This window comes from Peromyscus maniculatus, chromosome 6, assembly GCF_049852395.1.
Source record: "Peromyscus maniculatus bairdii isolate BWxNUB_F1_BW_parent chromosome 6, HU_Pman_BW_mat_3.1, whole genome shotgun sequence".
In the NCBI taxonomy this organism is placed as follows: Eukaryota; Metazoa; Chordata; class Mammalia; order Rodentia; family Cricetidae; genus Peromyscus; species Peromyscus maniculatus.
In genome coordinates this window covers 136,480,269-136,499,331 of record NC_134857.1, presented here as the reverse complement: position 1 = coordinate 136,499,331, position 19,063 = coordinate 136,480,269, and the positions used below count along the sequence as shown (strand labels likewise).

General features: G+C 38.7%; 1 protein-coding gene across 11 annotated transcripts in view; it reads left to right on the top strand.

Annotated features, from left to right (window-relative positions):
- The window catches only part of LOC143274021 (uncharacterized), a 211,603-nt gene that overhangs the window by 135,803 nt on the left and 56,737 nt on the right, over positions 1-19,063 (top strand). For 5 of the 11 annotated variants that reach the window (XR_013052443.1, XR_013052442.1, XM_076575286.1 and 2 more), the window contains one exon: positions 9,211-9,329. Coding sequence is in view for 3 of the 11 variants with exons in the window: in XM_076575286.1 (XP_076431401.1) it covers positions 9,211-9,329 (119 nt within the window). In the remaining 8 variants the exon portion in view is untranslated. Of the gene's footprint in view, positions 1-9,210; positions 9,330-9,362; positions 11,613-16,455; positions 17,789-19,063 lie in introns of those variants that run through there. The other 6 variants (XR_013052448.1, XR_013052444.1, XR_013052446.1 and 3 more) reach the window with 3 other exon arrangements.

Sequence of the window (19,063 nt, the reverse complement as noted above, 5' to 3'; positions counted from 1 at the left end):
TCCCTTGCTTTGGTGATGATCTCTGTAGCAGATATCAGTTGGCATTAAAAGAAAAAAAACAGGCTTAAAGTGGGGCTGATTCTTTATGCCTGAACACTGCACAATATTTTTATGCAGAAAATACATTAATATGTTCTTGCTAGCATATTCTATAAGTAAATTTTGAGAAAATCTAATTTCTTCATGCCGTTTTTAGAGATGCAAATAGTCCATCTTTTTGAGCATAGGCTACCATTAAAGATGCCCTAACTTCATTTTGCATTTTTTGATAACAAAGGCATATGATGGCATGATGCATTTTATGGAATTTAAGTTAGACAATCTGAGCGTCAAGAAAAATCAGTGTTGTAAACTGATATCTTTGTAATGTTTAAGCCATGCCTAGAAACATCTAATATCTATAGATGAGGGAACTGAGTATTTTCAATATTTATTTCAAATATGTAAATCTTTTGAAAGCTACATGCAGGAGGAAATCCATAGATTCTCTTCTATGAAGACTTGCTGCAGCTAGCCCACATTGACAGTTCCTGAAGCCTGCTACATGTCAAACAGTCTCACTTGTCTCTCATTAAACACCGAGGTAGTGACATAATGCTTCCTGAAGCTGAAGCGACCAAGAAATACATGATTTCATAAGAGTCACATAGAAGAGTCACATTATCGAGGGTACCAGGTAGATGTATTTGTTGCTGTTAAGATTGTACATTTAAGTCCCTTGTGATTGTGTGTCTCTGCATTCTAATGAGTAAATAACATCCCGTGCCAATGCTGACATGTATGACAAAGGTGAAAAACATTTAAATATTGTCTTTGCAAAGAAGATGCTAGTTTGCGTTCCTTGATGATTATTTAACCATATATAAAATAGCAGAGTAATTCTTGACAAAAATGTATTCAGAGCATAGTGTTTGAAGGGTAGTTGTACATTGTTGCAAAAATGACACCTCAAAAGAGGCAGTCTCCAATGTCAGACATAACTCATTCAGGAAATATTGGGCATAACACCACACACTCAGTATTTAGCTCCATTAAGGGAGACTGAGTCTCAGGAAAGATGTTCCCTGCTATAAGAACATTTCAGTTCTTCTGTGGGAGGAAGACAAATTCTCATTCAGAGTTTTCTCTATGGTGCTCTTTCCTGATTCCTAGCACATCATCAGTTACCAGATTCAAAGACAATTTTTACACTTTGAATTGTGGTAAAATTCTGAAGTACATTTTTGTAAAAGTCTTCTGTGGAGATTCTGAGCAAAGCTGTTAGTCCTCTAGGAACCACAGTGAGTGCTGAAATGACACTGAAGGCTGGGACTGGTGGTGAAAGCTAGCCAGCAACCCAAATGCTGTTGACGCCACACCTGCCATTTTATCTTGTGGGTAATTTCTTAGGTTATTGATAGTTGGTAGAAAATGAAGGTAAGTACTCTCTATGGTACAGACAGGAATGACCTCTAAGGGAGGACCTTCATACAGTTTATCATTTTATAGGTGTCGAGAGATCTTTCAGTGATTAGTGTTATGAAAAGCAATGCTCTACAAAAATTCCATTGTAAGGGCTGGGGTGCCTCTCTCTGGCCAGATAGGCTATGGAGGGCCCCACAACAACAAAGGCCAATGTCACTTCCAATTGGATTGCCCACTACAACCAGTCAGCAAGACTCTGGTGCTGAAGATGCCATGTGCTGTGGATGCAGAACATGGACTAATTCAAGCTCTAGCTGACTAAATGATGACTCTTCCTCTCTGCTGTCATGTCCTCATGGGGCCAAGAGTTGACATTAATGTGGAGAACTATCAACTGCTACTGAGGGATGGACCTGTGTGTAAAGTACCAGTGTGTCAGGAAGAATTCAGTCCACTGGTGAGATAATGAAAAGTCCGTTATGAGGACAGCCAACTGTTTTCTGATGAGATTCGAGGCTCCATCCATAGGAAGGAATTTCCATTTGGTACTGTGACATGGGAAAGTCAAAGGGGCAACTGGACAAGTTATTGTAGTTTTTGCTAAACAGATACAGTGTGGCTAACAGCTGTGTTATGTCATAGAACAGTGCTGCTCTCAGCTTTGGTCAGTGACACTTTTTATTTATTTATTTATTTATTTATTTATTTATTTATTCATTCATTCATTCATTTATTGGTAGCAGTCAGCATTGACTGCAGAAACATAACTGTGCAAAGCACAGATAGTTAATAACTGCAAACTCTGCAAACATAAAAAAGACATCTATATCTCCATATTCACAGCACAGGGAATGTCATGGAATCAAGGTCAGAAAGAGCACCAGAGCCAGAGCCAGAGCGAGGGAGAGAGTGGTGTGGAACACTGACATCAGCGAAGACATGGTCTTTAAAGTCTGGAATCCACAGCAGCCATGATTGCCTGCATAAGATCTGATCACCAACATCTGATTAGCAAAGGGAGATGGGTTCATGAGAGCCCCGCACTCCCTGAGGATTTATACACAGATCCTGGTGGGGAGGGAGACACGTTTTCCTCAGTGGTGTAGCCACTGACAAAGGGGCTCATGCTCCTGTAAACAGCTCGATGAAGCAGAACGGTTCACATACACACAATAAATGAAGTAGAAGGGAGGCTGTCTGGAAAAACAAAAAGAACTAGGAAAGTGAGACAGGAGACGAGAGAGGGCAGTGGTGGTGAATGTACTTAAAACACACCATGCACATGCATGAGAAAGTCATAATGGAAAACATCATTAAGTATAAATATCTGCTGAGAAAAGCATTTCGAAAGATTCATATTGAGGGCTACTGTCTGACTTTTTTTTCATATTCCGAGAAGAGGAAATAAAAGATGTACTAGAATCTTCATCGACAGAATTAATCTCATGAATCTGTGTAGGTGCATATCCTCAGCTATGTTCGGCTGTATGATACCAAGGCAAACTCCAGCCAATACCTGATTGCTTTCTTGTTGATTCCATGAGCTGAAATCTCAATTGGGATTCATTTTTCTATTTAAATGCAGATGCGACTTGCCACCTGAAGGGGAAAGAATCATTTTTTGAATGAAATACTAAGGGCTGGATCATTTACATGAATACTCCTTCCCCACAAGGGAAGCCTTTCCTGTGCTATCTCAAATGTTCTTTGCAATAATTTCATAACCTTTTCCTATTTGTTTCATTATTATACATTAGAACCTTATGGAGACAAATACAAATCAAGCTTTCAGTGAGTGACAGAAAGATATAAGAGAGTTTTAAATTAGAGGGGGTAAAACAGCACCAACCAGCAAAATCTAAACTGAAAAGATGTGTGGTGACATATTGTCAGAAAAATATATGCCGAGCCATCCTACATCTTTCCTTTCTGTTGCCTTTTTTATTCTTTAAAATTTCAACCCCACAAAGAGTGTTTTAAAATATAGAGCTTTGGGCTATACACATTCCTGTCATATAAACCTGAAAGGCTTCTACATCCTCTGCATTGTGGGTATTTATAACATGACAAATCACCCCTAAAGAGTAGTGCAGACCTCTATTAGATGATTCCATTTTTCCTTGATCATTAGCCAATGATAGCTCCACTTCAGAAGAAATGCATAGCATTTTCAGTATGTTCAAATGCTAAGAAAATCTATCATATTAGATATATGTGTGTTGAATTAAATATAAATATATAATAGCAACATGGCTTAGATAATACACATGAACAAAATTTAAAGCTAGGAAATAGCATTCACCTCAGACCTTTAATAGAAAATACCACAAATTTATTTAAAATGTATCTTCTCCCTCAGAAGAACTCCATTTGAAATTATTCCCTATCATTCATGATAAATAACACATCATTACTGAGACTTAAACATTTGTGCTCATTTGTCAAACAAACAAAAACAGAGTCAATATAAACACTCAAAGAAGACATGTTTCCTATGCCACATCATTGAGACCTTGAGGCTAAGTAGCCAATCTCTGAAGCTCATGGCCTTACAATTGAGTGGAGAAGCAAATATTCAGAGTGTTTTATAAACTTTAATTTGGAACATGTAAATCTGAAGCAGTCTAACCCTGGTTTCTCTGATGTGTTTCTTGTTATTTTGGGGGGATTTTTTTTCTGATAGTTCCTTCCTAACCTCCCTAGAGATGTGAATTCTTTTGTTAGTATCCATACCATCCAAAATCTGGCCAGCAGTCACACCATCCTGTCCCCAGTGGTACATCCCTCATCCATCATCTATCAAGGGTTATCACACTTCAGCATATTAGAACTGTGCAGGTCTAATTTGGGATGACATCAGATTTAGCAGGCAGCCTGGCTCCAGAGACTTCTAAGTAATTCCAGGTAATCTTAGCATGGGTCATCTGGAATCTAACTTCAGGAAATATTCACATGAGAGCCATGATGAGTCACTATTTCTTGCTAAGATCAGCTCCTCTGAGACTCAGTGGCATTTAATCAACAACCTAGTGAAAATGAGTCTAGGTTGCATCAAATACTCTGTTGTTCCCCACATCTCAAGCACGGGTCCTTGACACCCCAAGTGAGTCACACTCAAGGTGGTACCTTTGACTTTCCCCTCAGTTTATTCCTTTTGCCTGTTCAGATACCAGATCCTCAAACACCAGCCGATGTTTGGCTCCTCTCCTCTTATCCCCTTTTTTACTCACCTCACTTCCACTTCTCACCACACAGTCTTCAGGTCTTACTTTCTGTCTACATATTGATTCAAGAATTTGTTCTGATCCACTCAAATTAAATTTCCACTCCACACTGTAATCTGAGTAGCATTAGTATAACCCTATCCCACCGGAAAAATGCTGCATCCTCACCGTGGCTATGACTCCACCCTGTCATGTTGCCCTCCCTATGCTCCTGGTAAATGTGGTGTAGCCATCAAAATTCATTGAGAGTAAAAGAAGAGATGCCAGGGCCAGTGTGTCCTAGAAGGAAACACTGGGTTCGTGGCCCCTCCTTTCTCTTTGCTTCTTGGTTTCCAGTTGGTAGGTTTCTTCTACCACCTTTTTGGGCCAAGAAGCACTGCCTGACCCAAAGTCACCAGAGACCAGCCATCATGGATCAATCCCTCTGAAAGTGTGAACTCCCAAACATTTCTACACTTTGAGCTGATTTCCTCAGGTGTTTTGCTACTGTGGTGGAAAGCAGACAGAGACAAGAGAAGATGTCATGTGTCGTTCACACACTAACACAGTTGGAGCTATTACTCTGATCTCTTCCTACTCATTTATCTCATTGGCCGAAACATTGGGTGCAAACTTCTCTGCATTTCTTTTCTGTCCTGTCTCCATTCTCACGGCTGAGAACACCTGGTTTCTTCATATCTTCCCCTGTCAAGGTGAACAGTGCTTTGATTTCTTCTTTGTCAGTTTTGTTCTGTAAGACAAGCTTCCATCACAGTTTCTAGCTGCCATTATCTCTGCTGCTTGGAGTTCTGTATTGCCATTTTCCTCTTCCACTAGACTTCTGTTCTTTTAGCTCATCTGTTTAATGATGGATGACTAAGTTCATAACACTGACCTTGCTGTGCCAATCACATGGCCCTGGCCTTCTACAATCCCTCTTGACCTTATGTTTTTTCATCCTTCACCAGGATGTCGTACAAACTTTGTATTCAGCTTTACTTGCTGGTCACTTTCCCCTCCTTGGATATTCTACATATTCAATAAACTGCATCTGTTTGTAAACAATAATTCCATGTTTTTTAAGCATATAGTGTAGCATGAGTCTTAAAAGTTCTTATTAATAAAATTAAACCTAGAGCCAGGTATTGGGGTGAACTAGAAGATCAGAGAACCAGAACAAGCCACAGTTACCTCACTTCACCAGATCCTCAGCTGGTCTTGTTTCCTCAGACTGGAAGCTTCTGTGTCCTCATCCCAATGGCTCTCAACTGAATTGTGTTGCTCAAAAGCCTGAATGCTTAACCAGGCCAAATGCTTAACCAGCCAAATGCTTCTAATTTCTGGTCCTCACGCCTTATATACCTTTCTGCTTTCTACCACCACTCCCTGGGATTAAAGGCTTGCTTTCTGGGATTAAAGGCATGATGAGTCACCATGCCTGCCTGTATTCTTGAGCACATGGATTTCTGTCTCTAGAATGCTAGGATTAAAGGTGTGTGCTACTACTGCCTATCCTCTGTGTTTAATATTGTGGCTGTTCTGTCTCTGACCCCAGATAAGTTTATTAGCATGCACAATATTTGGGGGAATACAATATTACAATATAGCATCACTTTGAATTTACCAAAATCATTGTGATGTGCACACACATGCTGTTTCCCTTCTAATAGCTATCTCGGGCACCAAATGTATGAGTGAAAACTGGAAACACATTTACTTAGATCTCTCCTGTTTCACTTTCACCATTCTATTCAATAAATGTTTACCCCCAAATTACCAACACTCCCCCTAATACACTGTTGAGGCTAAGCACAGAGTTGTTACACTGTATAGCTTAGGGAATAATGATGGAAACTGTGTACACATGCTCTGTACACTCACAGTTATCAGAAGTGTGTTTGATCTGCACCAGGTTGAACACACAGATGCACATTTCATGGACATGTGATGCCTGTGCTTATCACATATATCTGTATAGAACCACTGAATGTCCTGAGACTTTCTATCCAGTTGGCCTTCTCTGGGTTATTATATGTGGTTCTATAGGACTAGGGGACACTCATCCTACTGCAGGACAAAGGTGTATTTTAGTTAAGCATTTTTTTCCTTCACACACTGTGTAATAAATTGTACATATGTGTATATGTACATACACATCAAAGACTTTTTTTTTTATAAAAGATTTACTTATCATATATACTGTGTTCTGCCTGCAGGCTGGAAGAGGGCACCAGATCTTATTATAGATGGTTGTGAGCCACCATGTGGTTGCTGGGAACTGAACTCAGGACCTCTTAAAAGAGCAGCCAGTGCTTTTACCTCTGAGCCATCTCTCCAGCCCCCACATCTAAGACTTAATAACACATGTGTAACATAGAGAATGAATAATGTGAGCCAGGCATGTAAATAGCAGACATTATTCGTGTGTGTTCTTATAATCTTAATCATCCAGCATTATAGAAAAAGCATGTTTAGAAGGTGGGATGGATCAGTATGAAAGGTACTTCTTACCAAGCCTGAGGATCTGAGCTTGGTCCCTGGAACTTGCATGAAAGAGGGAGAGTATTAACTCTCAGATGCTGTCCTCTGACCTCCATATGCACATGCCCACACATACATTCAAACACACCGCCACTCAAAAATATTTTTTTAAAAGAAAAAAAGAGAAAGGAGAGTGTCTACCTTAATTTGAGACACCAAGACATTTCTTTGTTCAACTCCTCTCTCTGCTAAGAACAAAAAATGTCATTCAAATGAGTTCTGAGTTTTACTATGAAATTCAAGTCTAGATGCCAAGATAGAACAAAATGTGGGAAATAATTGACAAATATTTTAAAGGAAGAATCTTCTCATGTTCATGACATTTTAAACAAATGTTTTCTTTCAGAATATTTAAAATGCAAAGTAGATAATACTCTTCAACATTTTGTTTTAAACCAAATACATTTTCAAAGGAGTCTCAGTATGTTTATATTTTAATGCCTTTTCCTCCATCAACTAATGCTGCTTTTTGTAGCCCAGAGCAGCTTTGGAAGAGTGTAGTGTGGTAATTGCTTTCCTCCGACAGCAACTCCCATATGCTGAAGATGTGAACATCCTTCTGTGATTGGCCCACTCAAATGTGAACATGCCCAGCGGGAAAACGAGTTCAGCTTGTTAATCATTTTGGAATATTTTTTTGTTTGTGACATTGTTAATGAGGCTGTACAGTTCCTCTCCTCATGCCTCTCAGAAATACCTAGTCAGGGTCTGATGAAGCTGTAGGATAAGACAATCCCCCCCCCCGCCCCCACACTTACTGCTGTCCCTGGGCAAGGAGGCTCTTTGTCAAGTTTTGATGTCACTCTCATTTCTTCAGGCCACTGTCAGCTGTGCAGTTTCCAGGCCAACTTGGCTTTTCGTGACGGACTTCTAAGACCCAGAGGCTTTGGGAATGAACTCACATTTACATCCAAACAGCTCCTTCATTAAGCTCTAACTCTGATATTCAATATATTAAATTTGTGTGTTGCACAAAGCAATACAATGATTTCTAGCATTCTTTTAATTGGCTTTGTTCATATAATTATTAAATTAAGATTGCCACGAGTGTTTCTTCATCTGGAATGATAATTTCAAAGATGGCATTTTATAAGCAATTTCAGAAGAGTGGAGTTTTAAGCTCAATTTTGTTAAATAGGTTCTTTTTTTCTTACTGTAGGATATAGTAAAACTGAATTGAATAAATAAAATCAAAATGAACTCATAAAATGTGCAAAGTGTTAGATATATTAAGAGAATTAGGTTGAATTTTAAAGATAGGTTGAGGGAGTTCATAGCTTTCCAAGTACCAACTGCAACACTAGCCAGTGGCTAGTTAAATATTGTTACCAATTTAAGGAACTTCACTCACACTTTGGTGTGCTCTGAGCAATGTTGGGACCAAACACTTCTATCTTTTATAAGTATATATGACCCTTCTAAATGGAAGAGATGGGGTTTCTTCTCGTAAGTAGGTTTGATAATGCAAATGCTTCATATATTCTAAATTAATAAATGGACATCTTTCCCATGCACAAAGAGCAATCCAACTATGGATCCCAAACAACTGAAAAACATTGAGTTTGTCTGTTTGGGTATTTATTGTGACATTTCAATAAATAGTACAGAAAATAGAGTTCTATAGTTTAGTTTATATTGCAATAATCCCATTGATAATACATTTATTACAAAAGCAGAGAGATTAAATTTACAGACAAAACTAAAACTATGGTGAAGTTAAATGCCTATTTAAAGGGAACCTACCTCTGATGAAAGTTAATGAGGTATACAAGGTCTGTCTTCCATTATCGCTGATATGAGCAGAGTTTTGACCTTCAAGGTCCCCAGGAACCTGAGATAAAATGGCGTTCTTCAAGTATGCAAGATAAGAGAACAGCTTATGTCTCCCAATTCATCTTCTGTGACCTGTCAGAAGTGGTCAATTCAGGATTATTAAGGACTCATTTTAATCTTGATTTCAATTTCCTTTCCCAGATGCATTTGCCACAGAAAGCGTAAGTAGCAAAGATTCCTGATAGGATTTGCAATTTGAATCTCATTCTCTCTTTCTCGTCACATCCAGGTTAAGGAATAAATCTCGAAGTCCTTGGAATTACTGCTCAATACTTTCCATTTCCAATGCCCTTTGGCATGAAAAGAAATGGAATAGAAGACCACTAGTAGAGCACGCAGCTCTCCAAGGTAAGATGACTCAACAATCTCAGATATCTGTTTGGAAATAAGTGATTTGTAACTTTGAGGCCACCGTGTGTGATTTTTATTAATAATATTTTATTTTTTTTTATATTTTCCTTGAGATGTCTATGCAGTACTCCATTTGGGAACACCCAATGTGCTGGCACCCTTGCTGAAGGCCTCCGTACTTAGTGTTGCTGACTGTGGTGGTGCTGACAGTTTAGGTGATGGGGTTATCCTCTGAAAGACCTCCAGATGGCCCTTGACAATCCAGAACACAGGCCTGGGAACTTTGTCCTTTTTTTCCAAGCAAGTTATTTGCATTTACTGTCTAGCTTTTGTGAAATGCCAGGGAATTGGCCTCTTCACTGTGCTGCCTGCTTCCCACTTCTGTTCTTGAGATGACCTGAGGTGCTATGCTTTCACACTGAAGCAGAGCACTCTCCCTTCACCCTGAGCTCTCTTTAACCAGGAATCTCCCTCCTCTAGCAGCTCCTTCAGGCCATACCACAACCCTGTTGCTGCACATTGAAGGATTGCCTGTCTGGTCTTCTACCTTCAGACTTTTGCTGAAGTTTGTGTTTGTTACTGTCCCTATGCTTGTGTGTGTGTGTGTGTGTGTGTGTGTGTGTGTGTGTGTGTGTGTGTGTGTGTGTGTAACTGTGTCTATTGTCTGTGGGTTTTCATCCTGGTTGCACATTGCCATAACATTTAGAGCCATCTTTAAGCTGTTGCTTATAAATTTGGGGCAGTTGTCTATTAGCTTTGAGCACATACCCAAGCACTTTGACTAAGTATTTTCAACCTTGCTGCGGTCTTTACTCCTTCCTGCCCCACCTGCTATTCATTGGCATTTGAGCTGTTTTCCTCTGCAGTGGCTTGGACTTTCTAACGCTCTCAGCGTTATTCATGTCTCTTAGTGCTCTTGTCTCCATTGTAAACTGGAGTTTGCACAAATATACACCTACCTTACCAGTGCCCCCTGCTCTACTTAATGAAAACAAAGGCAGCAAAGAGAGCCATCTGGTAGAGCCTCTCCACTGTGTGTGAGTACCCAGCATGGCATTCCTTGATGTGGTTTGTGTATTTGCCAGGCTGCTACTGTGTTCATACGTTGATTGTCCTTTTCTGATGAGTGCCCTTGTTTCTTCAAGTAGCTTAGCTCCTTTCTAATCTCCTCAGAGATCCTAATAGTCACAATTATTTAAACAAATAAACACAAATCAAAAACAATTTCCAAACAGAAACTGAATTCTGCAGTGTATGTCTTTCCCAGCTATGGCTTCATCTCTCTTAAGCCAGTGAATCAGCATCACCCAAAACCACATACAAATGCCATGGTGCTGACATACTGTTCCATTCCTTCAGTACGGATTTTACCATCATTTTGCCATGACATAATTCTATGGGTTACACCAATAATTTCATACTGATAAATCATGTCAGTATTAATAAGTACATGTCACATTTAAGACACTGCAGAATTTTGCAGAGTTAATATAGTCCTATTAAAACTTTTTCTGCTGCTGTTTTTTGACATGCCATCTTCTTGGCTTTTCTTTCCATCTATGGCTTCTTCCTTGAAATTGTTTATGGCTTGATATTTGTATATCTCCTTGATTCTCAACCCAAATCTCTCCTCTTATTTCATATTCTCTTCCTCAGATATCCTCAGCCACACCCAGGGGTCTACATAAACTATGCTTATCTCTGTCTCATTTCTCCCCGAGTTAGGCCTGGAACTTTGAATTTCCAATTTCTTTCCTACAGAGATGTAGAAAAATTCCTTAAATGTGGGCAGATATTGTTAATGTTCACATCATAGATTATCTAACTAGTAACTGTTTCTTTCTAATACTGTTACAACTTTTTTACTCCTTTGTTTTTTTTTGGGGGGGGGGAGATATAAATCCCAACATCAAACAAAACTTAATGTAAGAGCAGATCAACAAAGATGCATGGTGAAAGAATGAATGAGTAGATGATAAATTCCCCTTCCTGCACCAAACATCTTTACAGCCACATTCCACAGAGAGGGGCAAGCTGATTGAGAATTGCACCACTTTGATTGAATGATAGTTGAAAGAAAATAAAAACAGAATAAATCTGCAATTTAGAATAACACATTTATATTCAATTCTACTCTGTTCTTGATTCTTTTCAGACTGTTTGATCTGGCATTTGAACAAGCCAGGGCAATTCGTTTCCATGTAGATTAAGAAATATGGCGCATTGTCATTTAGCTCATTCATTAGATCCTTTGATCACGGTTGGCTACTCTAGTTTCAGGTGAGATTGGAGTGTCACTTGGCTGTACACTTGTGTCTGACCCAAACTGACTGATCGTTTACATTTTGTACTATATTAAATTCTGGATCCTTGGAATTGAAAAGCTTGCCATGTCCTCAGGAGTGTGGTACTGATAAGTATATTTTTCATATTCCACACAAAGAGAAATGGTTATAAATGATATAACATTCACTTTCCTAGGGTATCCTACAACGACTTCTTGAAGGTGGCAGGCAAACAGAATCTAAAAAAAGTTGTTCTTAAATGATGATTCATTTTAACACATTTTAAAGTTATCATTAGCTTGTGACCTGTCATTATTAGAGGAGATTAGAAACCATAAGCATTAACCACTAATCACTAATTAAAGTCAATGATGGGAGAAATTTGGAAGAAACACTGTGTATTTTTGCTTTGGAAGAAAATTCAAAAGTATGGCAAGTCTCTCATTAAGGTTCTACATTTTATCTAGTTCAGGATGACTAACACACAGATTGTGCACTCTGTATTAATTACTACTTCCGATTCAAACTTGAAAATACATCATTGCCTTTTCATTAAAGAAAGCTGGATGCCAATCCCCATTAATTAAAAGAAAACACATTATCACAGGATGGGATTACAGAAAGCCCTTAAAAATTGTCACATTGATTTTGAAATAAATATTTTAACACAAACATCAATGAAATTATATTAAGTAATTAAAGACAAATTGGGAACTACAAACACTGCTCCTCATGCTGTGTAGAGTTACCATCTCTGGACTCATCTAACCAGCCCCCATATGGCTGTCAGAGCTTGGTATGTTCAGCCTTTTAGTCTCTCTCATGCATTCAGTATCCAGTTTCTTCCATCAAAGGCGGCAGCCACTCATGATCTTGACAGACCTGCCTATTGCTCTAGCATTCATTAAGATAATTAGGGGAAACTAATTCTCTTTGGTCATGCACGATGACAAACCTTCCACACCACACCTGCCTCACCTTTTGGTCATATACCACAACATATCATTCACAGATTTTATTTTGTTCTCTTTTCCTGGCAAGACACCTGCTTGTAGTCTATGAGCAAGTTTCATCATTTCTTGACTGAATTCCTGCTTAGTTTTCAAAAAGTTTCCAATATTGAGTAGAGTTATAGTCTGAGTACTGACTTCTGATGTTTCTTTAAGAACTCAGAGTAGCTGGCAGCCAATCCTATCCACAGATCATGATTGTACTGTCTACCTCTGGAAAACCTTTATTCTTTGAGAAATAAATTTTCTGTAATTACCAAGTGGGCTCATCACACTGGATTCCTTTTTCAAGCATCTACCTAGTCATAGGTACAGTGCTATTGTCATGTCTGGCAGCCATGGGCATACTGCTCCATCTTGAAGAAGTTGGGTCAGACATGAACAGAAGCGAGAGAGAGGAAACGGTTGCTAATTCAAATAATATAGAAATCTCACCTTCAGAATTACTGATGGAGAAAGTTGAGATCAGCAACCACAAACCAGTGGCTGCAATGGTAACTCTCAGTTGGCCGCTTTGCCTTTACTTCCATTTATATGGTTTCAGTCTATCATAGTCCAAACGATGATTGGATTCCAGAGGTAAATAATTCCTAAGTTGAAACTGGGCACAGTTCTGAGTATGTTGACAGCTCTGGTGCAGCCCCGCTCCCTCTCTGAACAATGGGAGTCATCAATTGGCCATGCATCTTCAGTCTCTATGTGACCCTACCATGGGCACTGAGCAGCTGTCTCGGTTACCAGATGGATGGTGCGGGGGTTGCCACACTTGTGGTGATGTGACCCTCATGTCACATGTCAGTGTGAGAGCACTGTGTCACTTTACAGCATCACAAGAAAGACGAATACAGAGAGAGACAGAGAGACAGAGAAGACGTAACTTTTACAGTAGTGTGTGATTATAATTTTGTTGTATTGTTAATTATTGTTTTATTTATAAATCAAATTTTATAATGAGTATAAAATTTTGTAACTTTAGAAAAAATATGTAAGATTTAGTGCTATGTGATATTTTCGATATCCAGGTGTCTTGGAATGCATGTTCCATGGGCATGAGAGGCTATATATAGTATTACAGTTTAGTGTGTTGCAAAGCATGTACAATCTATGCTTTGCATCTTACACATTTAAGATAATTCCATGGACCAAGTGAAGCTCAGTCCCTTTTCCTCTCTGTCTAGTACTAATTTTGATGACAGTGTAGCACATCATTATTATAGTTATAATGCTAATTGCAACTTTAGTTTTAAACATTAGGACACAACCAGTTACTTTGAAAACCTCATGAGGCATTTAATGAGATTACACTTTCTAGGAAGGAAATACACAGCTAGATGGCCTAATTGTTTGTGAAAATTAGTAACTGTGCTGAACAGGGATAAAGGCCAGTGTTATGAAAAAAAATAAATAAATAAATACTAAAGACAAAGTCCCTTAACCAAGAGGCGCTCCAATAAAGTGTGATCTGAGAAGAATCCTCGCATGTGGTAAAGAGGATTCAGAACTCAACACACGGAGCGGTGACGTCGGTAAGTTCTCCAGGAACGGTGACGTCGGTAAACGCCCCACAGTTCCTAATTGTCTCTCTCAAATGAGCGGCAGCCACCGGTTTGAGTTACTGGCGGGTTCCTGGCGTGTGCGCTTGACCTGCAGTATGGCGGGAATGAGGCCTCTGCAAATGGAACATTAAGCTGCGTGGCAGATTTAGCCTTTGCTAGTACAAAACAAAAAAAGAGGTTTATAAAAAATAAGCCATGTAAAGATGGATATCACACAGAGAGTTTGGATTATATTGTCTTTGGGATTTTTAACTGCAGAAAAACATTTGATCGTAAAAGATGTTGAGTTAAACCAATATGTATATATTAAAGATATCTTGACTTTAAAATTTGGATATAAGGATGTGTTACTTTGGAAAGGAGACTCTGCTTTTGTCTCTACAGAAATCCAGAGCCTATGGATTTGTTCCAGATTAAGATACATCAGGTTTGACCAGCCAAGACCACCTGAAAGGTCTCCGATGACACCATGGCCCAGATGATCCAACATCCAGAATTGTTTCAAGGCAACTGGCTCAGACGATACGGTCTCACGGACTACTCCATGATCCTAAAATTTTCTTTGCATCCCCATAAGATACAGCGCCCCCCTCCAGCAGGAAGTAGTTAAGAGAAGCTACGCCCAAATTCCCAAATATACCAAGCTGACTTTGGAGATGTGTAAAAGTTAAAACCTTCCTTTTAAAAAAAAAAAGAAAAGGGGAGGTGCTGTGGGATGTTCTGTATGTCCTGTGGGAGCCTTTCTTGAGTTCTTTATGGCGTTACCCAGCAGGTCCGTATAGAGGATGATTAGGACCATGGGCCTGAGTGCAGGTGTTTGAGATGGTCTGCACTTGGCTGTGCTGGGGGATGGTCTGTATGTCAAGTTGCTCTGATTGGTTAATAAATAAAACCTGATCGGCCGTGGCTAGGCAGGAAAGATAGGTGGGACTAACAGAGAGGAGATATAAAAGGACAGAAAGGCAGAAGGAGACGCTGCAGCCGCCGCAATGACCAGAGACGCTGCAGCCGCCGCCATGACCAGCAGCATGTGAAGACGCCAGTAAGCCACCAGCCACATGGCAAGGTATAGATGTATGGAAATGGATCAATTTAAGATAAAAGCACAGTTAGCAAGATAAGGACAGTTAGCAGGAAGCCTGCCACGGCCATGCAGTTTGCAAGCAATATAAGTGTCTGTGTTTACTTGGTTGGGTCTGAGCGGCTGTGGGACTGGCGGGTGACAGAGGTTTGTCCTGACTGTGGGCAAGGCGAAAAAAATCAAGCTACACTGTGCAAGCACAAATGATGTCCTAGTGGTCCAGCATACTACACACCAGGCTATATACTATTACATGGCTACCATTTTATATGGGCCTGCTCTGTGCATAGAAGGTGAATCCCCGCTCAGGAACCATTTTCCTGTATACTAAATATTCCTAGATTGAAATTTTATCTTTAGAACAATAGGGTCCCACTGCCAGGAAACATCTGTAATGTGCAAGTATCTGCATGAGAAGGCAACTCAGTGAAAGATGAGGGAATGTTCTGTGAGTGCTACCTGGTTATTTAACACAATCAATTTCCTGTCCTGGACTAAAGGGAAAGACAATTGATTTGCCCCACAAACATCCTGTAGAAGCCCATTGATATGATTACCTTGCTCCAGAGGGAAGGCATGTGCTAATGTGTCATTTCCTAATTTTATATTTAGTTCAAATAATTCTCTCATTATGTAATTCAACTCCAGTGGTTCTTCCACCAGCTCATTCAACTGGGTGAGCACAGGATGTTGGAATGGATTTCTTGACACAGTTCAACATACAGAAAAATTTGTGAAAATACTATAATAAGAGAAAATTAGCTTAGAAAAATTATCTCTCCTATAAATCTCATTTATTATATGGGGTTCTCATTGAAATTTTGAGTTTTTTTTCTTTGTTCATTTTTGGTTTGCAAGGACTATTACAACACATGATTATTTTGAGCTTCCTCATATGTTTATACAAAATGATTCTAATCAATGTTCCTGAACTATGTGTCAAAGGGTGTTGAGGGTGTATAGTTGAATAACTACACAGACTAGAAAGATCCTGAATGAAGGAGATTCCATGACACTGTATTTTCTGAAAATCTGGCATTGTTCCTGGACTTCTTGGTTTTATTCTCACTCATGAAATCCCCAAGATAGATGAAGAGTCTCTATGTCATGCCTGTAAATGGATGACTTGACTCACACAAGCAGTACTGAAATCTCCAGTTGGACATTCTGACAGGAATGATCTCTTGCTAGGGAAAGATCATGAAGATAGTGAGCAGCAAGGACGAGATGGCAGAAGGTTGGCGTTTGTTCACTGAGCACCACTGCAGGAGTGAGACTCTGAGACACGATCAGAACTATGTCCAGAGAAGGCTTGTCTGACTTTCAGCTAAGCAGCTGGAAATCACACTAATAAGGTGACCATCTCTAAAGACAACTCTTTATTTTGAGGTTTTGAGTTATTCAAATCACAGTCCAAATGTTTTATTGCACGTTATGGCTCTTGAAAATAGCTCAACTGGAATTACTAGCTAAAGTGAAAATGAGCTGTTACTAGTTTTATTCTCAAGAAGCCACAGGCCAATTAGGAAGTGCACAGGAATCACTAACATCTTGGCATGGAGTGTACCCCAACTCCATCAGCCTGTGAGACATTAAATCTACCTTATATAGAGATCAATATATAAGATGTCTCAATTGAGCTCAATGATTTGATTAGCTATGGACCAGAGATCCTTTCTCTGACTCCCAAGTTCTGGAATTACAGGTAGGTATAGTCATCTGCCTGGTATTTGTATGAGTGTTGAGGATTTGAACTCTGGTCCTCACTCTTGAATGTCAAGCTGAGCCTCTTCTCTCCCATTACTATACTCTCATAACTCCCTTTTTACTTCATGACTGACTCTCTAATATGGTAACTTTACCATTGATATGTAATTTCTCACATTGCATTTGTATTGTTTGTTTATTGCTTGTTTCAGTTGGGTAATAACTTCCCAAAAGACAGAAATTTTGCATTAGTTGGAATTGTAACTCATAGTATTTCACCTAGTATTCTAGCAGTTGTAGATGAGTGTATTATTGAAGTTATACATGAGTGCCTACAAATGTTACAAAAATAGTTCTGGCTTGGGATGTCTTTCAGTGTTTGGGTACTTGTCTAGAATGTATAACACTTGGGTCTGATGCCAAGCAGTACACAAAAGCAAGAACAGAATATAAACCCTGATTTGTATACTATACTTGAAATAACACTATTGTTTTTTATAGTGAGACAAAATAGTTGGAATTAACTTGTATATGTGCAATGTATGTGTTTATCATCTATTTTTATATCATATATACATATACCAATCAAGCATATGTACTAACATGTGTGCATGTTTGTAAACCATAAGAAAATAAAGTATGTTTTGAATCATATTTTATTTTATCCTAAGATTAAACATGGAATTTTTAAAAGATATGTGTTTTAGACACAAATTATTATCCAATTAAGTAAAAAACAGCTCTTCAAACTCATCTTGAGGCATAACCAGGGGATTTGATTGTTTTCTTTGGAGATATTTGCTGCATGAATGTAAAGGTAAATATATATCTTTCTTTTTCCATCTAACATTGACATTTGTGCTGAAAGGTAAAATTTACTTTTGTACCAAAGGTTGTAGCATCGGCCATAACATATCCAATGATTTCTAAAAGTATCTTGGTAGCCCAAGCTTACACTGTTTTGAAATATTGGGAATGCACTTGACACTAAGTGTATAAGTACCATCTGCACTCCACTCAGCACCTATGAATATGTGTATCACAATGCTGCCCACTACAAGTGGAAAGCCATTTCTCTTGGGCAATAAGTTCTTGTCCCAATGGCTTTCATTCCTCTGGAAATGTCATCTCAAATCACTTTTAGAAATATTTATTTTCACAGACTAGTTTCTGGTGATACTATACACGCTAAAGTACATTCAAAAGAAATGCAAGACATTTATTTAACCCCTATTTGCTCATTCCTGTGGTGTTGAAAATAATGTCTTTTTGAGAACCAATCCAAGTTGTGTGTTCATCTGTGCATATCACATGACTGCAAGTCAAGAGCTTAATTGTTCAATAAAGTGTCTGTGAGATAAGAAGGTGTGTGTACAATTCTAAGAACCTCTAAATATTTCAGGTCTGATTTAACATTGGTCAAATTTGGAAACACACCCCTATATTAGCTTTACAATGCAATTATTATATAATTAAAGCATTTTCCTTTCCTTGACCATATCTTTGTTAGTCAAGTAGATCTGTGATGGCACAGACACACTGTGTAGACTTTGGTTAAAGATAGAGACTGCAATGTACTTAACAAGGTTGGTCTTTAAATCTGGAGACTTCTGCACTTTAGGATGCATCAAGCAGTAATTTGTAATTGACAGTTTTCTTACCTAAAGCCTTCTCAGTCAAGAGATTGTTCTCCAAAGACAGTCAGCTGGGTAAATGTCAGAGGCTCAAAAAGTAAATTATAGGGCAAACAGCGTTGATATTTCTATGAAATGGGAGAAAGGCATATTTATTTTTAAAATATAGAATTTTATTTAAAACAAGTGAAAACCTTCTCTCTGTGACCTTTCTAAGATTCCAAACAGTGACGAATTTGGTCATTACAAATAACCTTTTCCACAAAGGACCTAAGCAGTCAGTACTTCCATTTGGTAATGTACATGAATTAGTTTCCTTTCTACAATATGACTCTTGACATTAAATTTTTGTATTTTATCCCTGATAATACAGTTTTAAATAAACCTTGAAAGGGGAAACATGTATGAAAACAGCTACATGGCAATCCATTGTTTTAACTACTATAGGGTTAATCAGT